The sequence below is a fragment of the Solea solea genome, chromosome 12 (assembly GCF_958295425.1).
Source record: "Solea solea chromosome 12, fSolSol10.1, whole genome shotgun sequence".
Taxonomy (NCBI): Eukaryota; Metazoa; Chordata; class Actinopteri; order Pleuronectiformes; family Soleidae; genus Solea; species Solea solea.
Genome location: NC_081145.1, coordinates 24,603,105 through 24,630,831, shown reverse-complemented (window position 1 = coordinate 24,630,831; position 27,727 = coordinate 24,603,105). Strand labels below are relative to the sequence as shown.

General features: G+C 40.4%; 2 protein-coding genes across 4 annotated transcripts; one reads left to right on the top strand and one right to left on the bottom strand.

Moving 5' to 3' along the window:
- The first annotated feature begins 544 nt into the window (after nucleotides 1–544).
- On the top strand, nucleotides 545–16,120 carry alpk3a (alpha-kinase 3a). 3 transcript variants are annotated; one of them, XM_058645214.1, is made up of 15 exons: nucleotides 545–804; nucleotides 1,130–1,385; nucleotides 1,876–1,908; nucleotides 2,291–2,412; nucleotides 2,797–2,914; nucleotides 3,381–4,698; nucleotides 7,756–10,168; nucleotides 10,897–11,044; nucleotides 12,305–12,432; nucleotides 12,521–12,556; nucleotides 12,651–12,925; nucleotides 13,458–13,546; nucleotides 13,627–13,844; nucleotides 13,944–13,992; nucleotides 14,090–16,120. In XM_058645214.1, exons 2-15 carry the CDS (start codon nucleotides 1,279–1,281, stop codon nucleotides 14,421–14,423), a joined length of 5,388 nt encoding a protein of 1,795 aa, XP_058501197.1. In that variant the 5' UTR covers nucleotides 545–804; nucleotides 1,130–1,278; the 3' UTR covers nucleotides 14,424–16,120. The 3 variants fall into 3 exon arrangements, with proteins under 3 accessions (XP_058501197.1, XP_058501199.1, XP_058501198.1); XM_058645216.1 differs by lacking the exon at nucleotides 1,876–1,908 and having other exon boundaries at nucleotides 547–804; XM_058645215.1 differs by lacking the exon at nucleotides 545–804 and having other exon boundaries at nucleotides 999–1,385.
- Nucleotides 16,121–16,132: 12 nt separating this feature from the next.
- On the bottom strand, nucleotides 16,133–23,871 carry slc28a1 (solute carrier family 28 member 1). The gene is made up of 18 exons (XM_058645217.1): nucleotides 23,760–23,871; nucleotides 23,486–23,565; nucleotides 23,301–23,377; nucleotides 22,953–23,044; nucleotides 21,643–21,832; nucleotides 21,408–21,549; nucleotides 21,080–21,193; nucleotides 20,600–20,674; nucleotides 20,427–20,507; nucleotides 20,227–20,307; nucleotides 20,004–20,129; nucleotides 18,780–18,910; nucleotides 18,516–18,684; nucleotides 18,232–18,429; nucleotides 18,062–18,143; nucleotides 17,864–17,962; nucleotides 17,672–17,780; nucleotides 16,133–16,565 (listed from the first exon to the last, which is right to left on the bottom strand). Exons 1-18 carry the CDS (start codon nucleotides 23,761–23,763, stop codon nucleotides 16,445–16,447), a joined length of 1,971 nt encoding a protein of 656 aa, XP_058501200.1. The 5' UTR covers nucleotides 23,764–23,871; the 3' UTR covers nucleotides 16,133–16,444.
- Between the last annotated feature and the right edge of the window lie 3,856 nt (nucleotides 23,872–27,727).

The following is a 27,727-nucleotide window of genomic DNA, read 5'->3' as shown; positions in this document are numbered from 1 at the left end:
GGACCTGGAAAGCATAAGAAGAAGTTACAGAAAATGTTGGTAACTTAACAGTAAAAAAGTAATAAAAAAGATAAATATTCATAAAAATTGTAGTTTAAAGCTCCACTTACTATTATACACTCCTAATAATGGTAGTTGTTTACCACATCTACCATTGTTGCAAGCAAAATAAGACCATGAAACAACTCAAAAGCTGTCTACAACCTGAAAATAGAAATGGCCAACAACACATTGATATTCCAAAATACCCTGACACCTTTAAATCACGTTCTTTACTATGTCTGATCAGCTTGCTCTTGTCTAATTGATGTGTAACATGAGCAGCGTGTGGGCCAATATGTTTTGACCATGTGTCGAACGACGTAAGGGGAAATGTGCTTTAGCTGCTCTTGAGCAAAACACAGGGCATAGACCACTGGCTGACATCAGTGAAGTCACGAGTCACATTCTATACATTCTATTCACGTGTTTTCGTACAACGTCTACCCTCACCGAGCTACCCTTCAATGTTTGTTAAACTTTTTTTGAGAAGTATGAAAACATAGCAGCGATTTTTCATGACAATCTGAAGAATTCATATGTTATGGCGGATTTTTTGTGGTTTTTTAAAAAAATTACATTTATCTTTCCAGACGTCTTTACTAAGTCTATGGTCTAGTTCCGGAAAATGATGTGCTCTAGCGCCTATTTGTGGGCCCTCTATAAATAGGAGCCTGTTGGCAACACATGCATGTCTATGATAGGCAGTTACAGAGATTTTCTTCACAGAGTCTACGTCCAAAGCAAATTGGCAACATCTGAATGGTAAGTTGATTGATTTTTTTTTTTTTTTACCCATGTTACAAGGTGACAAAGAAACATTGAATTATAATCTTAACACATACGAGCCAATGGAATGTTTTGGGGTTTGAGTTTGACCACTGACAGCCCTTCCACAACATGATAGCTGATCTATTTATAACCTGCTCCAAGGCAAGTGCTTTGCTTGATCAGAAAGGACAAGCTTTGAGTCTGGACTGTGCTTTAGTCTTGTTGAAAACAAAAGTCCAAGGGTGAAAATGTCTTCTGTTAACTTCCGACTGCTTCGGTTATCGTTCTGAAACCTTTCTTCTTCTTCTTTCCTCTCCAGGGATTTTTACATGGATAACACCACTAAGTTTGAGCCTTGAGTTTTTTTGTCGAGCTGTGGACAGACCACGGGACAGTTGTTCCATACTCTGGCTGACACAGTCTTCTTGGATCTTATTTGTGTCTTGGGGAATCCAGCTTTAGCGGACAATGACTTCCAGAAGGCCCATGATTCGCTCTTATTCTGAAGGCAGCTCTTCTAATGGCCGCACGGAGAGAAGCAACAGTTACCTCTCAAATGTTAGGCCTGAAAACAGGTAGACAGCCTCACATATATAATCCATGTGTTTGTGCCATATATCTTTGTTTTTTGAAAATATCATTCTGAGATTATATGGTGGTGCAGAAAAAGCTTCCTGGTAAGACAGATAAAGGCTATGATGATGAGGGGATTGACACCATTGACTTTTTACAATGTTTAGTGCATCAAAAATGGTGGTTGAAAAACACATTTATTACATGTTTATCACATAATTTTTCCTTTTCTAATCTATAAACAACAAGAAAATAAGATGTTGCTTTTATTTCTTTACCAAGAAAGTTATGGTTTGGACATGTTTATCTGTTCCTGGGAAGGATTACTCAAGAACTGTGGGACTGATTTGAATGAAAGTATGTGAGGATGTAGGTTATGGTGATCATCGGCGGTGATCCGGATACAGATGCAGATTCAGTGTATTTACACTGTGGGGAATATTAATACATATATGCAGATCTTAATTAATCATTTGCCTCCTCTCTGAATAGCTATTCAAGGTATTCTCACTACAGGCCAACGAGGTAATCACTTTTAAAAACATTCCTCCCAACTAACATTTTAACTGCAAAAACAGTTTTTCCCCCAAGAATGAGACAAAAAAACACTACACGTCTTAACTATAATGTAATTGTCCAATGTTGCATTCGATTTTATGGATAAACTTCGGTTTTGTTGTTGGATTGACGACCCTGTTTTGCCTGACATTTCACATGTCTCTGTGTCACCTTTTTCTCCCCCACATCCCCCCTCCAAACTTTATTCACTACCAGAATCTTCCATTAACATCCCTTCCTGAGAATGTGCTGCACAGAGTCGGAGATGTCACTAAATGTTACGAAAGTGTAAAAGTGTCCCGTGGTTGAAAGAAGTTGACCCTCGTATTAATTCAGTGCTTTCTTCCAGGAGCACGCTGTGCAGCGTCATGGCTCAGCTGACCGAGGATGTACAGCCGTCCTTCGAGACCACGCTCAAATCAAAAGCAGTGTCGGAGACCTGTAATGTGAAGTTCACCTGTGTGGTGTCAGGTAGGCCTGGTTTGGCTTATTTCTCCTGCATTTGCTGGATATTTGTTGGAGTAATTGGGTTTTTTAAGTCTTTTTCTGGTGTGAGGTCTGACGGAACCAAACGATTCATCTCGTGCTGCACAATAGACAATGTAACACTCAAGCTGTTTTTTCAAGGCAGATTGAATGGGCAGACACATCCAATTGCAGCTGCTCCTGTGTGACACAGCCCAGACATGATGCAACACATCCATGCCAAGCCTCTACTCTATTTTGTTTACTGTATAATCCATCCGACTGCTTGCTTACCAACATGGATATATGTGTCTTAACTATTAGTCAACATTGTAGCATGAAGAAGGTCATATTTCCATGAGATTCATTATAGTCTATCCATGTCCACAGGTTACCCAGCTCCGGAACTGAAATGGTATAAAGATGATACTGAGATGGACCGGTACTGTGGACTTCCAAAATATGAAATTCACAGAAATGGAAAAACTCACACCCTCCATATTTACAAGTATGTAAGATAATCAGATTTGCAAGAATGCTGCTTGTTTTTAAGGTCCAATGTGTAAGAATTAGTGACATCTACTGGTGAGACTGCTCTCCTGGCCCGTTCCCAAGTGCAACAGAGAATTATGGTGGCCTTCAAAGACCAGAAAGGATGTACACTCTTTTACACTTTCCCACTGTGTTTATGTGGACACAGCTGCTCTTCATTGTCACTATTTCACAATGCAATGTCTACAAACATAGAGGCACATAATGGTGGCTTTTATGAAGCCCATTGCCTAAAGTACATAGTAAAGGCTTATACTACTATAAAAACAAACATCCTGGACAGATTGTCAGTCCAAACAATATTTTATTTAAAAGTCATTATTCACCTACAAAACCACAATGTTGGGTAGTATATTGAATTTCTGCTTATAAACCCTCGTAATTGTTACACACCTATAACACAAGTGTGTTTCTGTTTTCAGCTGCACATTGGACGACGCAGCCATCTATCAGGTCTCGGCCAGCAACAGTAAAGGCATCGTCTCCTGCTCAGGAGTTCTGGAGGTTGGCACCATGAACGAATTCCAGATACACCAGCGATTCTTTTCAAAACTGAAACAGAAAGCAGAGAAGAAGAAGAAAGAGTTGGAGGGCCAAACCAAGACGAAGGATAAGGAGAACATCCAGAAAGATAAACCGCAGACTAGTCCCGAACGTCCACCGAGAAAGCGCCACATACCGCCACCACAGGATACGCAGGTGGTCAAGAAGCCTGATGTTAGGGAACAACTGGGAGCTGCTGCAGAGCCTAATGGAGTTACCATGGAAGTGGCCTCTGTCACATCCATAGACAGTGGCCTGGAGAAGGAGACACCTGTGTCTATGGACTCTTTGGCTACAAAGAAAATAAAGATCTCAAATGGAGTAGATGATGGAGTTAACGGAAGCAGTAGCAAGGGCAGTAGCATAACCAATATGATGGGGATTGGAGGTGAAAATGGTTACGATGGAGGAATGGGTTTGGCACATTTTCTTGCAGAGACTCTCCAAACTCAGGCTACTGAGGAGAAACAGAACTTGCCGCCACTGGAGAAACATTTAAATAACACTAAAGAGACAGAGACAGAAGAACAAGTAAAAACTCTAGTGGAGGAACATAAGAGAAAGAAAAGCCGAGAAGAGGATTTTGCAAAAGAAAGTGAGAATGAACGAGAAAAGCCAGTGGAGGTGTTGCATACGACAGCTCACAGTAAACGTGGTTCAGAAGGCAAACACCACAGCAAGGCTTACAAGGATCACGAGCACCACAACATCCAGTCTTCCCTCACGTCGGTGCTCCACACAGTTAAAGACTTCTTCTTTGGTAAAAGTAAGAAGGACTTTCATGATCACAAGGACAACAAGGGCCGAGAGTTTGACCACGACTCAGTTCAGCCTCTTCAACCGGAAATGCCACCTTCATTCCAGTTGCAATCACAATATACCACAGATGTGCACAGGTCTCTCTCTGAGGACATTGTGCCCATGGAAACAGATGAGCCCAAGGTGCCTTTAGACAGTGAGGAGCTAACGCAACAGCCAGTGTCCTTGGAAACACACAATCATAAGCATGAGGACGGTTTTCCACTCACAGACTTGCCAGCAGCTCATAAAAAGCCACCTGAGCATGCAGAGGAGTCCACAGGGCAGAAGGTCAAGGAGGCTGATGATCCTGTGCAGGCCATGGACGTGTGTGTGGGGGCAGGGAGCAGCAGTCCAGGAGAAGACTTGTCATTGTCTAAGCTTCAGGTTCTCACTGAGGTATGTACAATGGTCTTAGGGCTGACAGTTATATTTAGACTGCATCTGATTTGGGAAATATGCTACTTCAGGGCCAAGGCTTGAAGTGTGAGAGATAAGGATTTGGCACCCACCACCAAACAGATCAACTCAGTATATCAACATAAACTGGATGTAGTCTTCCATTTCCAAAACTATCAATGTGAAACCTCGACCAGTGCTATGAGAGTTTACAGACATCATCTGCAGTCAGGCAACTATTGGACAGTCAGTTATACTGGTGTCCACTGAGATGTGTTGTGTTTTATCTTCATTTTCCTGTAAATGGCAACATCCATCCATCTTCTGCCACTTTAACCCTCCACATGCTGGTCACAGGGGCTGGTGCCAATCGCAGTTGACATAGGGCGAAAGATCAGGTACACCCTGGATAGGTCGCAAGTCCATCACAGGGCCACAAAGAGCCAAATAACCATTCACTCTCACTCTCACACCTACGGCCGATTTAGAGTGTCCAATTTACCTAATCCCCAAATCTGCATGTCTCTGGACTGTGGGAGGAAACCGGAGAACCTGGACAAAACCCATGCAACCATTGTTGCGTGGGTTGTGTGTGGATAGCCAACTTTGACGTGGTTCAGATAGATAGATAATGCAAGTGATATCTGTCTGTTAATCACAGAATCTGTCAAATCAGGCTTCAAACGTAAAAAATATATTGAACAGGTTCTGCAAGTGAGTCAGCCTGCATGTGTGAGACTGTGGTTTTTACAGCATCAACATCACTCGAGAGAGACAGGCCAAACATGAGAGTGTAGGAAACATATATAACCATAAGTAATGGAGCAACTTGTTCTAAAATTATATATTGTGTAGGTGGTGGTGGTGGTGGTGTGATAGGCACATCTCAGTGGTTGGCTGCGCTAAGTGAGACGCTTCAGAGATCATGATGAAACCTGAATGTCCGTGATAGATCTTGTTGCAAGCAGGGCTTTGCATGACAGACGGCTGCGTGATGTTTTTAGATGAGCGGTAGTAGAGCGAGTTCTGCAGCAGGTCTCGGCATGAAAGGAGGACCCAGTCACATTGGACACATTCCTCTGCCTGTCCGCTATATCTTAAAATAAACCTCTTCCTCCTGTGGAGAAGAGGGAGGAAGGCAGCACTTCTGCCTCCGCAGTGTCCAGCTTGTCGAAGTTGTTTCATGTCTGTCACATGTGGGCGATTTGGATTATCACGCTATGGCACTCATGCACTGCGCACTTTACACCCATGTAATAAAAAAGGTGACAGAAATACTTGGCAATGTACCATTTTTTTTAAGTAAATTTATATTGTTTTCTTAATCTTAGAAGGAAAAAGGCAACTGAAGAAATACAACATATATTATTCTACAGTTTATTTATTATTTAGAATAAGTAATATTTAAAACAAACCAGGTCCAAATTGCTCTATTTGTTCAATGTCTTTATTTATTTGCTCCCCTTCGTGACTGATATGTTTAGCCGTGTGCTGGACAATGGCATGTGAAAAAATAAGGGAAGCGACTTAAGAGCATTATTCAGATGCGATGCAGTCGTGTGTCCTCGATGTGGAACTACGACTTTGCCAATCTAATGTGAGACTTAATGAGTGACTAATTTGAGGAAGTCAAAGCTTTTATCTTGACAATGTTTTCTCATGAGTTGGACACGAGATCTATTATTTACTAGGGGACATGTAGAGATGAATGCAGCTTCGGTTTTTAGAATAAATGTGACACCAGTTCCCTTCCCCTGAAAAGCCACAACTTCTTTATTTTCATTAATGCTCATCACAAGTTGTAATGAGATGTTCTTCAATATTTTAGTTTAAAAAAAACAAAAAAAAACACACCCACAGAAAATACTGTTGCCTCTTTAATCCTTTGCAAATCAAATTTCTTTTTCCTTTTTTGGAGGAATAGTAATTTAGAACTTAGTTATTTCAGATCAAAGCCGTGATATGTTTTACGTAGTGGTTTAAGATTAAGCATGTGCAACAGATTCACTTAAAGACTACAGCTAAGTCTGTCCCAGGTTCTACCACACGTGTAGAACCTGGGAATTCCCCACTGTTTCAACGTATAATAAGACTCTGAATACACAAGCAAATTCAGTGGTAGTTTGTTTTGGACATAAAAGTTAGTATTGAAGGAGTGTTAGAGAAAAATCCAAACATTTAATTTGACCCTTAAATGTGTAAACACTTACAGCTGTCTTGTTGCACGTGACAGTAAATATCTTAGTGTCCTGAAAATCAGCTGACAGGTCATAAAACACAAGAACACATTTAATTTATCCACAGTGTTTACACATCACATAATTGTCATATTGTAGATAAAGATTACATCATTGTTGAACCTGTTTACTTCTTTTCTATAGGGGATTTTATCGCTGCTATCGAGTGTCACGTGTGGGAATGTGTTGCAGCCCACGCTTCAGTTGATTTATGGCAGGAAAAACATGGTTCAGCTTGGCGGTGTCACAAAGGTCACGGCAGTAACTCTGCTATAACAAGCTCGCAAAGTGTCATTTTTAAATCCTCAACGTGGCATTGAGTGAAATTTTGTACCCCATTAAATGTACCATATGTAATTTCTGCCATGGGGCCTCTGAACTTTTTGTCTATTTGAGGCCGGTTCACCCGGTGCATGTTCTCCCATGTGTGGGTTCTCTCCGGGTACGCCAGCATCTTCCCACAGTCCAAAAACATGCAGGTTAACTGGACACTATAAATTGACTGTGTGAGTGAATGGTTATTTGTGTCTGTATGTTGGCCTGGCGATGGACTATGTGATGGACTGGCGACCTGTCCAGGGTGTACCTATGTCAGCCCCCCACAGTTTAGCTCATGTAATTACACTAATCAACAAAATAGATAACATTAGTCTCATCGTTTTGGGATATTTTGATATAGAAATGTTGCATATTATATCTTTTAATTAAGTTTTGCATGGCGAGGCAATACCAGCCATTGTTTGTGAAAAACACATAGACGCTATGGCGGTAACTGTAAGATTTGCAGTACTAATGTTTGTTTATATATTTAAATTTTCAGATAAAGGACAAAGATTCTCAGGTGACGTCAGTTACCAAAGAGGATGCTGTTAAACAACAAGAGCCAGATGCCCTGGTAGTTTCACCACAGGGGTTAGGGTTACCCCGACGAGATGAGTCTTCACCCATGGAAGATTTATCTGTCTTATCACAAATCAAAGATCTTAGTGGAGAAGAACGTCCAACTACGCCCACAATCACTATCCTGGAAGAAAGCTGGATTCCCCCCCAGAGTCTTATCTCAGTGTCAGACAGTCAACACCTCGGACAGGCACAGACTGAAACACCACAAGAGGAGCAGCTGAATAAAACAGATGAAGAAGGTAAACCTGCCCCAGAGAAAGGCTGCTCCTCCACTGAGCTGCGTGAGGAAGAGAAAGCTGAAGTGAAATCAAGTGAGCAGCCTCTCCTATGTGTAAACAGATCTGAGATTACAGAATTAGCAACATCTTCCCTGGAAGAGAGAATCGAGCCCTGCGAATATAAAGCACTAGATCAGGTGCTCTCAACGCCGTTGGCCGTCGCTGAACACGCTGCAGAGAGCAGCGGTGCAAAAGAGGAAGCCGAGTGTACTTCACTGATTCAGGAAATACATGTAGGATTTCCGCCTACTGCAGAAAGTTTAGAGTCGGTTGACCTAAAAACGCAGCATGAAAGTGGAGAAAGGGCACAAGGCCACAACCTCAGTCCTGAGCAGAGTTCAAGCTCAGGTTTTGTGAGTGAAGATGCGAGAAATGACCTGAATTTGGCTTTAGAGAGGAGTTTAGAAGTCATCACGTGCGACAGTGTCAAAGCACAAGAGCACATAGTATTAGCCGGTGAAAAGAGTGAGGCAAGAAATGAGCATTTAAAGTTTGAAATGGAGAGAGAAAAGAGAGAGGAAGTAGAGAGTGGAGTGGAAATGTTGGATGATTCAAAAACACTTCCAGTTCCACAAAGTGAGGAGAAGAATGTTTTGGAAGAACAGAGCGAAACTGCACATGGGGATGGTGGCGAGAGACGACCCTCCGAGAATATTCCACAAGTTCACATATCTGTTATTGAAGATAGCCCGGATATTGTTCTGGCAGTGCCAGTGAATGTAAAGCACAATGAACACTTTGTAATCCCAAAGATTGAAATCATGCAGCCTGAGTTCAAAGAATCAGACAATATGGAATCAGAGCTGGCTATTTTGCAAGACCATGATGTAACACATATGTCAGAGAAGGTGATTAAAGACAAGAACATGACTGATTCCCCAGGCTTGCCGCCCACAGAGCGAGATAAGCAGCAGGACGGCAACCTCTCACCCACAGAGAAAGACGAGGAAGTTGCACAATTAACCAATGAGGTGGCAATGAAGAGTGGCAAACGGCTACCTCAGACGAACCATACTTCAGTTCCTGTTATAAATGTTTCATGCACAGATGATAATGACGAAGTGGTCAATGCCAATGTTCCACATGCACTGCAGCCTTTAGAAACCCAGACGGTGCCTTTGTTTGTGGTGCCTCCCATTTCTGTCACTTGCCATGAAAGTGATCCTGGACTGAAGCTGCCCACTCAAAGTCATTGGACAGAAACTGAAACTTCGGCTGCCACGCAAACAGGAACAAAGCATGACGCTGATAATAATGTGACCACGAAGACTGAAAAAAGTAGACAGCAGGACATTGAAGAAGTGGCCGAAAGGAGCAGAAAAGAGATCACTCCCTCTTTGGTCTGCGAAACTCTAATACCAAAGGCTACTGATAATGTGCTGTCCTTTAGTAAGACAACAGAAGACAGTATTGTTCCTGAAATCATGAAGACAAAATCTCTTAAAGAGGCCAAAACAGAGATGTTTGTGTCTATTGAGGACCTCCAAAGAAACAGGTGTCCTGTTGACAGGCTCAGCTCTAAACCCCCAGCACATCCATCACTGAGTCCAGCCAGTCTTCGCAGGTTTATGTCTAAAACTGCTCCAGACACAGACATCGAGACAGCGACGAGTGTCTCTGACAAGATAGATGAGGACCTAAGCGGAGGTTCAACGCCCACGTCCCTCTCCTGTGAAAACAGTCCTCGGCTGAAACGCAGAGACAGTCTGACACTCATACGCTCCGCCACGCCCGAGGAGTTGGCCTCCGGAGCTCGCCGCAAAATCTTCATCCCGAAACCTAAAGAGGATGGAGATGGAGTAGTGAGCGGCGTCCTGGACGCTGGAGGCAAGAAGGAGTCACCCTACATGTCACCCAGCCAGTCCCGGAGAGCATCACTGCTGCAAGCCCCCAAAGGACAGAACACCCCACCTATGGAGAGGCGCTCCCCACTGATGAACCGCAGGAAGGCCACCTTAGAGGTGCCAAAAGTGGTGGATGACACTCCCAAAGAAGAAGCCGTCGGCAAGAGAGAAGAGAAGCCAGCTGAAAAGAAGCCAGACCCTCTGAGAGGTAATTGTTTTACAGAGTCTGACATTTTGTTGCTACAGGAGCCAAACCAAGCCCGAGCAGGTGTTTTACGTTTTGAAGCAGAACGTTACTACGCAAGGCCACCGTAGTTTCCTCACACGCTTAGGAGTCATAGGTTTGTTACAGTCTGCAGTCTCACCGTGAGGTGTCACGCTTGCCTACACACCGGACCTTTAATAGGATGTTCCGTTTGCAGTCACATTTACATTTTACTTAGTCTGACTATGACTCACATCTGTACACCCACTGCTGTGAAAACTCCCAAGAGAATCCCATAATCTGATCAACACATTAACACTGGCATTTATATATATTCCACTTCTTAATCTGAATTTAGCTAATTCTAAGAATGACTTTATTCATGTTAAGGCCACCAGATAATGGTAGTGTGTTATTCAGACTACTTAATGTGTATACCAATCAGAATATCACACATTATACAATTATTATTATGAAAAGACTGATGATTTAATCATTTGATGACATAATATAAAAACTAATAAAAGACAGAATCATAATCTCCTGGTAACACGGTAGATGAAGTTTCTTAAAATTCTTTGCATATTCATTTAAAGTAAACATCTGATCGGCTCTTGAGGAAACGGTAACATTAGAATGTGTCCCCTCTCACTTCAGTACAGTGTATATTTAACATGGGGCCCTTTCGAGTGTCCACACTCCAACCCTGTCTCTGTCTCTCGCACCGCCAGCTCCGCAGGTCATCCGTAAAATCAGGGGAGAGCCGTTCCCAGACGCCTCTGGACACCTGAAGCTGTGGTGCCAGTTCTTCAATGTCCTCAGTGACTCCACCATCAAGTGGTACAGAGACGAAGAGGAAATACTTGAGATTAAGAGAAGGTAAAGCACCACAGTGTTTACATTACTAACTCAGTCGAGGACTTGCAGCCAACATAACCAGTAAAACTGAGCAGTTTGGGTTCCAAATAGGAAACAATAATGCCACCCATGGATGAGCAGGATTAATTTGAGTGTATGTCCTCGTGGCCTTCGGTCTTTTCTCGTGTTCTCACTGCAGAGACGTCCAGCTCATGTGACTGTGAGCACCACAGCTGTGACACAGAGAGGTGAATCTCTGGCCAGACACAGGAACTGTAACCTGACACAATATTTTTCTCATCTCCAGGACGCATTAAAAGTCTATATATGGGCGACTGGTTGCTGTGTCAGCACACTACTCCCCTTGCGGGGCTTTGTCTCTCAGTGACACCGTGTGGGCTTTACGTGAACTGACAAAGCTAGGTAGGGGAGACCAGGGACAGTTGTAACAGGGGACACTTGTAACACCTTGAATTCCTCCAATCAGAAACAACTTAGAGTGATGACACTCACTGTGCGCATGCTCAGTGAGTGTTTCTCCATTCCTGTTAAGAGCCACATTTGAAACTTCCTGATGGTGTTATCTACAGAAGCTTGTTTTTTAGGTAAAAAAATTACTTTCTTGTCTGATGTACTTTTTTGGACGCTCAAATGTCTAGGAATTCAAACAAGTATTATTAGAATCACTGTTTTGTAAGCTTGAAATAGAAAACATGGTTGTAACCCTGTTTTAAAAACTAATAATAATTATTAATAATTATTGTTTATTGATTGTTTTTTACTTGTTGAGTGCCATGAAAGGTGCCATCAAATAAAATTTATTATAATCATTTTCTTGCATTATAATTTGACGGCTTCACTTCTTTTTTGTCATGTATATGAGAAAAAGGTAAACATTACTTAAAAACATTAAATTAAGAGTCACAATAACATGACTGATAAATAATATTTATACATTTTGACTATATGATTGATTCATCATGTATATTTTACATGTTACAACCGTCCCTGACATGTGTTACAACAGTGTAACATGTAACACATGCTGTAACAGTGGAGAGACTGTATTAAAATCAATTTTGCAACATGTACATAGTTCATAAAACCACATGAATACATTATTTCAACAGTTGACAGATTGAAGTTTATAATAAAACAAATTGGTTATTCCAGTGTAAATGGTTTTTGATGTATTGCTGAAAATTGCAAAAAGTGTTACAACTGTCCCTGGTCTCCCGTACACATTTAATGCGTGTTTGTCCCCCTTGTTTGTTTCCCAAGTGGAGGTGACGAAAGCCAAATAGCACTGGCTATCGTGCTGGCATCCAGCAAAGACTGCGGAGTTTATGGCTGCACTATCAATAACGAATACGGCACAGACACCACTGACTTCCTGCTCAGCGAAGACAGTAAGATGGAGAGAATTGAACTTGCAATCTGGTTCTGACAATGTCAAATATGCATTTATGTGTCGTTACTGTGTTTTCTGCTTCACAGTTCTCTCTGAAATACTACTAAGAGAGGATTTGGAAGGTAGGGGATATACCATACAGAGTTTTTTTCCCATGTTTTATAAATCACTGCTCTCCGTTTCAATGCATTTCACATTCTTTTACTTTTTCTTTAGTGGGGGAAGAGATCGAGATGACGCCAATGCTGTTCCCCAAAGGCCTGGTCGACAGTGGGACCTGGGGCGAGAAGTACTTTGGCCGCATCATGATCGAGACGGTGCACGTCGGGAAGGGCTGTGCTCACAAGGCCAGCAGAGTCAAGGTTATTTATGGCCTCGATCCTGTCTTTGACTCTGGAAGCAGCTGCATCATCAAAGTTCAAAACCCAATTGCTTATGGAACTAAACCAGAGAGCAGCCTTGTAGAGAGAAGCCAAGAAATCACCAAGCAAGTGAGTGAATTTCCTACAAGACTTTTGTCAATTTGCTCTGATAAAGGAAATACTTCATATCTTTATGTCATCACCTTGCATTAGAATACAGAGTTTAATATTTTCATTGTCATGTGCTCCATCTTGTTTCATATCTATTACACAGAGAATTTGATCATTTCCCCTCATTCCCACTGATTATAAACTTTATATGGTCATATGTGTACTTAATAAAATGACAGATGATTTATGTTAGGTTTCTATTATCAACAAGACATTTTCTTCTGGATCCCACTGGATATTTCTTTCTATTCTGACCTGTAAACACTAGAGATGGTGTTCCAGATCACTTAAATCACTTTTCCTCATCATTATAATGCTTAGTTTTAACGTCAGCAAGTCGTCTTGACCAGGTCGACTTGCAGCCTCGTAATCAGCTGGTTAGATATTTGCGTTAAGGAGAAGTTGAATAGTCGTACCTGACGAAGTGACTCATGTGTGGGTGTATTTGCAGGCCACATTTTTGAATTGAATGAGCTCTTTGTGTTGCCAGGAATGCAAAGTTCAAAACACGATTCGGGAATACTGCAAAATCTTTGCGGCAGAAGCGAGAGTCAATGAGAACTTTGGCTTTTCACTTGAGTAAGTAGCAGGTGAATGATACTGCAAATTCTGTTGATGTGATCAGTCCACTCCACAGTGTTTTGTTTGTGTTCCTTCAGAGTGATCCCTCGGTACCTGATGTACCGACCTGCAAACTCAGTGCCGTACGCCACAGTGGAGGCAGCTCTTGAAGGTGTCTTCCTTCAGTATTGTATGATGGACCCTAAAGGCACATTGATTACACAGACTGTTTCTGAAGTGGAGCAGAAATGCAGCACCTTCCAGCACTGGATCCATCAGTGGACACATGGCAATTTATTTGTCACTCGTCTGGAAGGTGAGCCACACAAGTTGGAAACAGAAGTGACCAGTAATCTGTTTGTGGGAATGAAAACGTCAATAAAACTTGAATCATCTCTATGATTTTGAATTGCAGGTGTTGAAAACAAGCTTACTAATATTGGAGTTGTGACCAAGTCAAAAGGGTTTGTAATTTTTATTACACGTGATTAGCAAAACATGCTCATTTTATTGGTGTCTTTGGCAACACAAGCTAGAATAAAGTTGTCGTCTGTATTGCAGATACCAAGGATTAACAGAGACTGGTTCTCCGGAAGTATTCGAACAGTTCCAGACTCAGCATCAGTGCAACTACTACTGTGGACTTCTTGGCCTGCGCCCTCTGAAGTCTATGGACTCGCAGCCGAGCAAGATAAAGGGCTCGAGGAGCCCCCTCCTCAACCGCAAGATCGGCTCCAGCAGCCCGCAGACGCATCGCAAAGATAAAAGCCCTCAGTTGTCCAGAAAGGCAAATTCTAGCCCAAAAGTGGCCCGAAAGGTCCTGGAGACTGAGGACAATAAACCAGATGCCAAACTACAGCCTTCAGAAACTGTTGATGCTCTGCAAACAAGTTAGTTAGGAAGAAGGTTGCGTAATTGCTTCTCGTGGTTAAGTATTACCTGTGTCCTTCCACTTACCAAAGCCAGCACGGACGTGAGGAGTAAAAGTGTTGAGTCATTACTGTGAAAGTCAACATTGCGACCCATGAAACGACCCTTTTCCCATGTTAACCTCTAGTTAAAAAGGTTTATGAGTGTCTGAAGTGATGAGCTCAAGGTTTTTGACCTTTAAAGCTCTAAAGTTTTTGTCTTATCATGTCTATGAACGGACAAACACATCTCCTTCCAAATGTTGCTAGCTTGAAATGATGTGCAGTCGGTGTTTTTTTTTTAAGTGTTTTCATCATAAAGACTATAAATAAGGAAAAACAGCTGCAACCAGAGGGTTGATTCAGGTATGAGATGCTTCGTGTCACGTCTACGATGTACATAATGTGCAGGGTAGAATGTTTATGTGAGAGGAGGAGATGTTATTTATCATTAGCGTTTAGCCCAGCAAAGTTGAGCTCATGCTGCAGGAACAACACCACCATTTTTTTTAGGTCAAAGATGTTTGTGTGCACTTTGTATTTGGCATTCATTTTTAGAACGTTTGTCGTAGAGGTCATCTGTATCCAGGACTTTATAACAGAAGTTTCTCAATCCTGATCCTCGGTAACCCACTGACCCTGTCCGTGTTTTAGATGTTTCCCTGCTCCAACACACCTGATTCAAATTAATGGGTCGTTATCAGGCTAAAGCGACCATTTGATTCAGGTGTGTTGGAGCAGAGGAAACATTTATAATGTGCATGGCAGTGGGTGACAATGCTGGAGAAGGGGCTTACCAAGTGAACTCCTTAACTACAGCATGCTTATGTTTGTTTCTTCTGTTTGAATTGTACTATGGACTGTGTGATAAAAGCACTATGAGGAAAACAGAAAACTCACTTAAAGGTCCAGTGTGTAACATTTAAGTTAAGTTAAGTGTACAATCACCTGATTGCATGAATTATTTTCAATTAGTTTTCCACCTCTATGGAGGTCACCACATTGGACCACCATGTTTTTACAGAAGCCCATCATGAACAATCTAAACATCTTGTGAGTTTTAATGCTAACTGGATGCTACATAGGCTCTTCAACACTCTTGGAAGGGAAGGGTAAGGTGAGGTTATTCAGTTTCAATATAAAACCTTACCAATAAATGTTGCTAAATTGTACACACTGAACCTTTATGTGCTTTAAGTTCTTTCTTCAGGTGCAGTTGGTTAACAATTACCAGACTTTTCTTATTGCTGGCAATGCCAGCATGGTCACGTGATCATATCAAAGATAGGAGAGAAAGTTATCTCACAACAGGGATGCGCATGGTTAAATTCCAACAGATACCAGTTCCTGACAACAGGAAGAGACGTCCCCAGTCTTTGATTTGTAAGATTTCTGCAATCAATTCCTGAAGCTTTCAAACCAGCTAATTTGCATGAAGCCTTATTAGTGGAGAAAAGCCCAGAGCAGGTGGCGATGGGGAAAACACGGTGATGTGACGGTGTGAACATACTGTCGTATTGTGTTAATGTGTACAGAAAGTCAGAGGACTGAGTGGCTTGAAGAAAACTAACAAATGTGTGAGTATGTGAGTGAGTGAATGAATACATGTGTGCTGCCGTTGGTTTGGCGCACCATGTCAGCTAATGTTTTTTCTTTTTTTTTAAATAAATAAATGTGAAAAACATTTGTGGCAAAGCAGGATTCACTTTTTTATTATACATATATAACATTTTACACGCAAAAAAGTATCATTCCATAATTTTCAAGTGATGAATTTGAAATATTTACATTCATCCAACTAAGGTACTCTGAGGTGAACGGCCCTTTAATCCTCTGCTTTAAATAAAAGCCTAAAAAGTCTAAATTAATTTTCAAATATAATACAGTTAAGATTTGCGTGTAGTCTTTACATTTTTACATTAGCTGTGACACAAACACGTGCGTAAACAGGCGTCACCGATCTGTAATAGAAAAATACACATACAGGTATGTCGTACGTAGTTCTTCTCTAGGTACAAAGTTCTAAGTTAGAAACATTACAACACTGACAGCACTGAGAGAAGTACAAGGTGGCATTTGTTACTGTGCTCCAAAAGCCGTCAAATGAGATGGTCCCGTTGTTCACAGTGCTGCAAAACAATACAGTTTGGACGTGAGTGGTTGTCACGCGCAGTCAAGTTAAAGCAACACTATGTAAGTTTTGCTGGAAGGGCTGAAACCATGATGAAAGCAGATTTTTACAGAAGAGAGAAGAGGGGTTTATTCTCATCTCTCATCATTTCTGTTCCAATCTTTAAATGACATCGTGTCACACACGTTTTTTGCTCAAGTTCACTTAATATCAAGTTGTAATTACTTATTTCTGTATGTTTTTTTTTTTATTAATAGTCATTTTGCATGATAAAGTTAAGTCCATATTGTAGAATATTTCACTTGACCGCCACACTACTGACCAAACTAGACACTGACTTTAAATTGATTTTGCATGTAATCTTGCAACATTTAAACACACAGGAAAACCAATCAAAGCAATAACAAAAGATAGATTAATTTCTTTAGAATTTTTAATAACTTCGGCAGCAATACATGCTGCAAATGCTAAGTGGCTAACTAGTAGAACTGAATATTTCTTTCCTCACTCTACTGTTTCCTAGCAGGTTTTTCCTGGAAGATATAGCAGAGACAAGTTAAGACAAGGTGACCGATTGAATGAACCCAATGAAACAGATTATTACCTTAAATCAGGGGTCTCAAACTCAAATGACTCACTGAGCATCTAGTCTGGTCAGTAGGGGGCGGTCAAGTGTTAAGTGGAGGTGGGCGATATGAGCTTAGAATTATAGAATGTTTTAAAAGCGAGTATCAAAATATTTCTCAGAATTTCAAACTAAAAGTGTTATTTAAATATGGAACTACAGTATATATAATTATAGAGCAAAAACAACTCATTTTAAAATTATATTAAGTGGTGTGCAGTTTGAGACCTCTGCCTTAAGTAGAAATATGGATTTCTACGGATTTAAATAGTGTTGAAAACAAACAGTTTGGTTTATGTAAGTACACTACTCAACAGATTATTCGACAGTATTCTAATTATTTTTAAATGCTAGTTAGTGTGAAGTCAGTAACCCATCAAAATTATCTTGAAACTGTTGTTTTAAGGGAATAAATGTTGCATTGAGTTTTTAAAATCTCCCAAATGAATAATTTTTGTGTAGAAAGTGTCAGTTCGTACCTTTGAAAGAGATCTTGGCAGCAGTTTCGACTATTCACATTTGTGGCATTGAACACGGACGCTTGGAACAGCCCCACACAGTCCGTTGTTGCAGGAACAAAGAGGATCCCTGGGAAACAAAAGTCAAATTTTACTGCAGGACGCTCCTCAGATGAAAAATACTTCAAATAATGTAAAAAAAATAAAACTCACCTGCAATGCAGGCATTGACAAGAGACACAACTGTCCCGGTGATCATAGCTCGGAACACTAGAGAGGAGATGTCACTTCTTCTTGGTGGACATATGGAGGCTTTTGTAAAAATAAAAACACAGTGAGTCAAAATCAAGACTGACACTGTAACCATAGTAACTCCAAACAACATTGACATGGGATGATAAAAATACCCACATAGGCCGCCAATCGTAATTCCCAGTGAGCTAAAGTTGGCGAACCCACAAAGAGCGTAAGTGGTGATTATTTCCGATCGGACCTGCGACAAGAAAGAGAACAATCAATAGCAAAAAGCCCTTACCTTAACATACTTTGTGCCTTACTTGTGACCACAAACATATACTCACGGATATATATTGCCTTTCCCCTCCAATAACTTCATCAAGCCCGTTGAGTCTGTTTTGCTTCAGCTCGGCTAATTTCTCATAAGCCACAAACTCATTTATGAAGAGCTTGATGCCGATGAGTTCAGCTACAGTGAAACTCTCCTCGTAAGGGACCCCCATCATGAAGGCCAGAGGCATGAACACATACGAGCACATTAACTGGGAAAACAGGACAAAAGTTAGTGTTTTACAATTTTACAGTCAACACAGATATTTCAAGGATCCGTTTAATGGCCAGGACATACCTGGAATGTGATTTCAGGGTATCCCACCATGCCCCCAAACCAACTCAGAGCCGCGTTGATAAATGCCAGGATGGCGAGGAAGGCGATCAGGTTTGCCGCAATGTTAGCAACAAGACTTATAGAAGCGGACGCACCACTGCTAGCAGCTTCCAGGATGTTCCGCTCATCTCTACGGATTATAAGAAAAAGACGTTCAACTCCGAAAAGCAGGTAAAAAAAAAAAAAAAAAGACTGAAAAGAAATAACAGGGTCACGTGTACACACCCAACGGCGATCTTAATACTCTGATCTGTCTTGAACGCACTCTTCTCTGTCTCTGGAAAAGAGAGCTTGGAGATGGCCAAGGCACAAGGGGCGGCCATGACGGAGGCTGATATCAAGGAGGCTGGGTCAATCTGAAAAATACAGTCATGTCTTTAAATTCAGGGAGTATTTGATGTCTGCTGTACATGTTTTGCACAAACGTGTGTGTTTGATTTATCTTGAAGGTCTTATCAGCTAAGCTGAACAATTTTAACCTCTCCCCACAGACTGGCGTCTTCCCAAAGACCTGAGCTTTGACACGGGCTGTACCAAACCTGATACTGGTACAGGCTGTTCTAAGCAAAAATGCTCCTAATGCCAGTAACATTCATTATTTTTAAAAAATACATTTCAGATGATCAGACTTTACTTGCTGCAGTTGAAGGGGCTGATGCAGTTTACCAAACAACTATTTTGTTTTCATTGGGGGTGTGCCCCAAGGTTCCATACTGGGTCATCTAAAATGGTTTCTCATGTCCAAGATAACACAGAAATTCTGGTCGAGTAAGGATTACAGAAAGTAGTCAGTAGTGAAAAAGACAAATGCTAATGGGAAATGGAAAAGGATGTAATATAGACAAGAATATTGCCTTACTACTAACTCCTAAATAATGTATGTATGTATGTTTGTATGTAGGTAGCTAGGCAGGCAGGTAGGTAGGTACTTTGTAAACTAACGATTATTTTCATAATCGATTCATCTGTCGATTATTTTCTCGATTCATCGATTCATCGATTGGTCCATAAAATGTCAGATAATCTTAAAAAATGTTGATTGCGTTCGTCAAACCAGGAAATGACGATGTTCTCAAATGTCTTGTTTTGTCCACAAACCAAAATGATTCACTTTTAATGATTTCTTTGTTATCCAGAGCAAAGAAATTAAGAAAATATTTACATTTAAGAAGTTTAAACAATCGGAAATCTTGTTTTAATCATGAAAAAAGGCCTCAAGCCGATTAATCCATTATCAAAATAGTTGTCGATTAATTTAGTAATCGATTAATAATCGATTCATCGATTCATTGTTTCAGCTCTACACAGTAGGTATATCCAGAATCAGAATACTTTTATTATCCCGGAGGAAATAGTTTAATTAAGTTATTTTATTTTAAATGATTTTAGTATGTATGTAGGTGTGTGTACGTATGTATGAACGTATGTATATATATGTGCTTATCTCACTCCAAACAGCATGAACGTCCCCATGACAGATCCTGCGATTGTGGCAAATCCACCGACCATAACAGCGTGGATCTCAGATTTGGTCATGTCCTTCAGATAGGGACGGATCAGCAGTGGCGCTTCTGTCTAAAGAAAATAAATCACTCCAGTTATTGACATTTATAACTGCTAATGTAATCACACAAACAAAAACGTTGAGTCAGAGAAGAGTTGCTCAGCATACCTGTCCAACAAATATATTGCCTGCCACACTCAAGGTCTCTGTGGGAGAGGTTCCCAATGTTATCTGCATTACCCATGAGATCTGCGTGGACAAAAACACATGACTTTCGGTCACAGCATATCACTGCACGAGTAATCAACACACACGAGACCCACATGTACAGCAACGTGTGCGCCGCTGTGTTTGACCTGACACTTTACCTTCAATATGAGCCACTGCATTATCCCCAAAAAGTAAAGGATGGACATGATGCTGCTGAAGAACACCACGATGGGCAACGCCTGAGGATGAAATGACAAATCATTTCTGGTTCCCTCATAACTTGGTGATGAAATAGTGAGGTAACTATAATATAACTATCTCATCTTCTTACTTGAAATGCAAAAATGTTTGTGATCAGATCTCCAAAAACAAACGAAGACCCCACTTTGGTGTATTCAAGGAATATCTGTAATTAGAGCACGAAGAGGAAACACAAGTTGTATTCGCAATCAAATAGTAATAAATCATTTACTCAAGCAGCCGGTTCAATAATTATGATCGTCGTGATGTTCATTTATAGTTTACTAAACTTAGTAAAGATAGTGGCTGAGCACATGGCTGACTCTGCACATTATTGAGCCTTTGTATGACCGGGAAAAGGGGTAAACAGCCCATTAAAATAGCTCTAAAGATAAGCATGAGAATGTATGTGGAGATAAAGAACATTGTCGTTTGGTAGATAAGGAGCGCTGTGTGTGAAGAGAGCACACAGGATGGGACAAGGTAACACATGTCACTGTCTACTTTTTATTGTCTTACATATGCATATGCTTGTGATTATAGTATGTCGATTATTAATGTGCATATATACCTTCACTTGATTTCCGAGCCATTCGAAAGCCAGGAATCCAGGTTGTGTCCTGATAATAAAAAGGCCCATGACGAACTCCAGCCCGAGACCCCAGAACACAGGCCTCCATGATACCTAAAAATATTAATAAGTGGTGAATCATGGAGCCTCGATACAGTCTGGTGTTGTTTTTGCAAGGTAGCACTTCTGCTAAACCCTAAGATGATACAGACACAAGGTCAACTGATATCCAAAGTCTATGATAACTCAGAGGGAACGCCCCCTGCACACGTTTCCAAGCAGCAGCTCATGATGAGTCACTCGAGTGTAAAAAAAAAAAAACCCTCACCGCTGTCCTGTGCGCCGAGAAGGTGAACACGAGCAGGATGAACACGCACACACCTGCGAACGATATGAGCTGCTCGGGACGTTTGCTTGTGTCTAAGACGAGCCAGACCACGAGCAGGGCGATGACAGCCAAGATGAAGAGCCTGCACAATAAAACAATAACAGCACAATAACACACCCGACACTCAACACACAACTGGTTCCACTGTGAGAAGAAGCCGAGATTATCCACTCACCATTTTATCCATCTCAGGTTTGACTTAAAGCATCTGCCCGCAGGCCGGAAAAACTCGACGATGCGCTCCCCCTTGTGCTTCTTCAAAAGCTCATATGATTGAATAACGACAGCCAAAGAGGTGAGGACGATGAGAGCGATTGCCCTCTGGAAGTCCAACACACAGGCGGCGATGAAGTACGCCACATAACCTGCAGAGCAAACAGACTTTAAAGATCCAGTGCAGAAAGTGAAGACAAAATAAAGTGTACAATCACCTCCTGACTGTATGAATCACTGTTTTTCATCGCCCTGGAATGAACCCATGTTGGGTAATGACAGCTTTCTCCAACAACCCGATTAATACTGTAAACCCATGTTGATTTACTCATAGATGAAATTGCAACTATTTCCTTCTGCTTTTTTTTATGACAGTTGAGGTTGCCACCCTTTATAGAACAAAAGCAGAAACCCTTACTCTAAGTCCGTGTACGCATACACATATGTATAGTATAAGTATACCTATTAAAATGAAGTAAACTGTTTCAAATCAGAACAAATCAGGTTTTTCTGTAATGGATCGGACGGAGGCCGCCAATTTGTACAGCCATGTTTTTACAGGAGCCCGCAATGGACAAACTAGTCATGTACAATGTTCCTTTTAATATTACTTAAGTAAAAGTCTTTACTGCACTTAAGTATCAAAAGTCATTTTCTGATATAAAATGTACCAGAGTTTTAGAAGCAAATGTATTAAAAAAAAGTGAGGAGTTTGAGTCAGGGTGGATCAGTGGTACAGCGAGTTGTCTTTCGACTGGAAGGTTGTGGGTTTGATTCCCAGCTATACTAGTTTACATGCCCATGTAAACTAGTATAGCTGGGAGTGTGAGTGTGAGTGTTGTTATGAAAGAGTGAGTGAGTGAGTGAGTGAATGTGTGAGTGAGTGAGTGAATGTGTGTGTGTGTGAGTGGTCGTCAAGACTAGAAAAGAGTTATTTACCAACTCTTCTTCTGTATAATGAAGTTAAGTAGGAGTTAAAGTTGCAAATCCTCGGATTTTGCACTTAAGTACAATCACAAAGTATTTGTACTTCATTGCATAACAACACTGACTTCACATATTAATGCTGTGGTAATGGAAAAAAAGAGGATTAATGCTAAAACTAAAGGCTACAGAACTTCTCCAACACACTTGGAAGAGAAGCTTGAAGTGAGGAATATTCCACATGCAACTTCACCAATAAATGTTTGTTTAAAACAAACAAAAATAAAATAAAAATAAATGTACACACTGTTCCTTTAACCTCAGTGGTCAGATTTGTCTGAACATTACCTGCTCCGAGAATTCCCAGCAGGATATATTTGAAGGTTCGTGAGTGAGACTTGATGTAGTCCTCTGTGGCATTGATCGGCATTGAGACTTTGCTGAAGCACAGATGAGCAAATCAGAAGTGAGGTCCAGTTTTGTTGTACTTCAAATATCCTGCTCTTCTTAAAAGAGTGTAATATTTGTGCATGAAATAAAATGTCAAAGAAGGAGGAAATAAACCTCAGAGTAACATCACAGGTACACACACAAAACATCACAATACAAGTGCGAAAAGGTGTCAAAATGATCAATATTACCCAGTAATAATACTGTATACTGTAAACACAGGTACTTGTACATGAACTGACAGACCTTATGTATGATCCCAATCCCTTTTTTGTCTTTTTTGTTTTCTCTGTGAAGCTGTTAGTGTCAGTAATATTGTCCTCCTAAGAAAATAAAGGCATTTTATTTATTGATTTATTTTGTAGAAAATCACTATTCTGTATAATATTCTCTTCAAAAAAAAAAGAAAAAATAAGAAAGATGACACATACCTCAATTTCAAAAGCCTGGTTGTCCACGCCATTTCCGTTGCCGTGGGCTACTTTTTTGAGGTGGACACTGTTGCGTTCAGCTGGGAAAAAAGAGAAGAACTGTTTTAGGCAAAGTCTTGTACAACAACGCACCAACGCAGGCGACAGGTTACACGTTATATATATATCTCTGCACTTCAAATAAGTCCACACAGTTCTCCCGGAGGCTTATCGTGGTGAGGAAAAGAGCAAAGCAAACTGATTAATTCAAGGAGAAGCAGAGCTAATGGCTTACTCATTGTGCGTCCTCCTAAACCCGGCTGTCAAACACCTGTGGCTGGAAAAGCTGCACTGCAGGAAAAAATATACTCTGCCCTCTATGAAACATCTTATCATTAATTAACAGACGTGTTGCGTATATACGGCTGTGATCTGCTTCAGGAAGTGCACAGCACAAGTGACACAATGCAAGTGAAATCATTTAATTGGCCTTGTGACGCAACGATGTGGATTCTGACATTTTGCCACGTCCATGACGCGGCAGTTGATAAATATGGGCGTTGACTCCCATGACCACAGGATTCACTGGAAATGATAATACACACATCAGCCTGATAAGTGATAACAAAAACATTATTAACATAATCCATTTTGTGTGGTCAGCAAGGTTTTGTCGCCCCAAAAATACATATAAAGGTTTAGTTATAGATTATAGAGATAAATATTGATGGAGAAACAACCTGGGGCAAGGTCATTTATTGACCTGTGTGCATGTGCAATGGAAGCAAAAACACTGATGACACAAAATGAATAAATGCTATTTTTTATGGATCATGGATCATGATGTCATCCGTATTGTGGAAGCTGCTGTGACGCCGAGGGAGGAACGAGGTAACAAAGTCTCCCCACCGAGAACGTATTTAGATTAGATGCAAAACATGATCGTTACGGTCAACATATGACCTTGTTAAAGCTTAACCTGAACCTAAATTCAATTCAGATCTTCCTCAGAAATGAAATTCTGCCTCATTAGGACCAGTTTCTGGTCTCCATGAGGACGACAGGTCCTGGCGAGGTCACTTGAGAAGCAGAGGTGGAAAGAGCACTGAAGTAAAAAAAAAGCAGCTTGTTTAAAATGTACTCAGAGTAAAAGTTACTTAGTTACTTTTGTAACGAGGTTGGGGTTCTTTCTTGTGTCGTGCAATAAGGACAAGGGAACACAAGTCTCACATTCATTGTTTTTAATTAAAGGCAAACCTTTGCAAATTAAAGTGCTAACAAAATAAAATATGTAAACACATCATGTCCTCATCATTTATCTTTATTTTCTTTTAAATTCAGGCATTTTTATTTACTCAGTAACTGACTTGATTTAAAACACAGCAAAGTACAGAACTTCCAAAACAACATCATTAATGACATTAATGCGAGTATGTAATTCATTACTTTCCACCTCTGCAGAAAAGGTCCTAAAGAGCTGACAAATACAAACACACACGCAAAGGAAAAATAAAGCTTATTATTCATCTTAGTCACGTCATTTTTCTTCCATTGAAAGATGAGCCCCATAGGATATTAATAGACTATATTATGTTAATTTAGCAGATGGGAAACACTCACCCACACGTCCACACCTCCCACATGTGAACCACATCCTCTAGATCAGAGGTGTCAAACTCAAATGACCTGGGGATATCACAGTCAGGATATTCATGATGATAGTTCACAGAATTTCAAAGTAAAAGTGTTTGTTTTGATATGGAATGGCGTCTACCTCACAATGTCAACATATTTATAATACTAAATAAACAGAAATAAATGAAAAAAATAGGTAAATAACCGGGTGTCCTATTATTACTATTCTAAAACATATTTAGTATTATATTCTGTCACCTAACCTGCAGCTGTGGTTCGGCCATGTTTTTCGAGGGCCACATGTAAGCGATTGGAGGGCCGTATATGGCCCGCCGGCCACCTATTTGACGCCTTTGCTCAAGATTAAACATTTAGTATCACATTTTCTTATCTACACCCCAATACACAAAGCTTCCTTTGTCCCTTGCAGTTGCATATGTTAACCACTACATGGAGATGAGAGGTTAAAGGACACCAGTCACATTAGACTGCAAACGCTGAAATAAGAAGCAGAAAGGTTAAAGTATAAACATAAAATTAAACCATTCTAAAACGGAACCGCTTGTCCTGTAATTGCACAAATAACAAGTAACTGACATAACTCAAAGTCAAATCAAAGTAAATAAATGTCTATTATATCTATATATTTTTTAAATGCTGATTATGTAGAAAGCCTTGGAATCAGTGCTGGTCATTATCTGGTCCATTAAATATATAACAGTGTGTTTAATCTCATTTTAATGACACAATTGCAGCTCTTTGTTCAACTCACTGCTCACAGTTAAAATGCAATCTTGTCGCACACACACACGCACACAGATTCAGATCTTGGCCCTAAACTTCACTGGCTCCTCCGTAATGAGGTTCCACCTCATTAGGTCCAGGTTTTGGTCTCCATGAGGACTACTGGTCCTGACAAGGTCAGTGTTTAAGGTCCTAAGAATGGTAACAAATACAAGCACACAGACAGAAAACTCAAACCCCTGCAAAACATGAATTCTTGCTTTGTTTACTCGGTATTCAGAGATCCTTAAAGGCCCTGAAAGCCTCTGATCACTAACGGTGAGACATTACTCACATTACACACCATCACACAACTTACTGGACAACAAAACAGACACATTTGACAGTTGAGACATGGCTCTACACAGCTTCATAGCTTGAGAAGTGTAACTGTTAAGGGATGTTTACACACATGTAAGACATGCAATATTAAACAAAACATTGGAAACATCTCTCCATTTATTCATAGGTCACTTATTCTTTTCCAATATTCAGTTTACTATAATAAAGGAGCAAAGAAACCATAAAGTATGCACAATCAAGAAGCTGAAATCAGAGTTTTGATTCGTTTTAGTCAACTTTTCACTATGAATCAGTTGTCTGAGATGGAGCGAGAGATAAGATGACTGTAATATTATAATCACATACCCTGGTATATACAGTAGAACAGTATTTCTGATTTTCCTCCAGAGTACCACTAGAGGAATCTCGCGTATCACTGGTGGTACACGTACCACAGTTTGACACTAAAATGATTCATTGTCAGTGCTTTGCTTTGCAGGCTGACGTGTTTAATCACTCTTATCACAGACTGTATTTAGACTACACATGGCCACTGATAAGCCACAAAGTTGTTCTTTGTGTTTGTGAAGTTAATAATAACAGTGTTTCTTCTTCCTTTTCAGGCCTGTGTGTCACTGAACTTCATAGGAATTAGTGTCACTGCTGTGCTGCCTGACAAGCGGGAAGGGAGGTGAAATGAGCATTTACTCCCTCATCTCTGTCTTGCAGGATACAAAAAACCTGACGGCCACACAGAAACATACTCTGTCCCACATCCAAGGCTCCTAAAATAATGAATTAGACAAAAACCTCCACTTCAAATAAGCATTCTCTTTATGTTTGCCAAGTTTGCTTGAAGTAAAAGACAGAAATATATTGTTTTCGTATTGCCCTTGAATGCCCCACAACTATAATTTTCGCAATATTACAGTTTCATTCTTAATCTACATTCAGTTTCACATTATTTGACCAGAACAACAATATCAACACCGCTTGTCAGGAAGTCGTGGGTATGTACATTAGCAGAACAAATAGTAAAACAATAACTTATCTCTCATTAGTAATTTCCTGAACCAGAGTATAAAGACGAGCAAACAGTCAAGAGCTGACTCCAGGTTTCCTTTATTTCACCTCCCGGTTGTAGATGGACAACACATTGTGTCAGTCACAGGACAGAGAGCGTAAGAAAAAACAATAATTACAATCACAATTATTGGCTGATAAGATAATTATCCAAGTTTTTATTGTGACTGCAATATTGATATAATTCTGCCACAGTTGTTTTTATATGATGCACAACAGGACACGGTGGATCCAAGGAAACCTGACCACGTCTTCCTGTTTGGACAACAAGTAATTATAATTATCAGTTACAGTCTGGTTTTATGAGCCAATTACGTTAACACACATACAGTATTTGTTTACTCTCACATAAAAAGACATAAAAAGCTTGAAAAGCACAAAACAATAACACAGGTTGTTTGAATGTTGCTGGATGTTACTGGGATTTATTTAATTCACAATAATAATTGATGAAATTTTTTTATAGGCGATATAAATGTT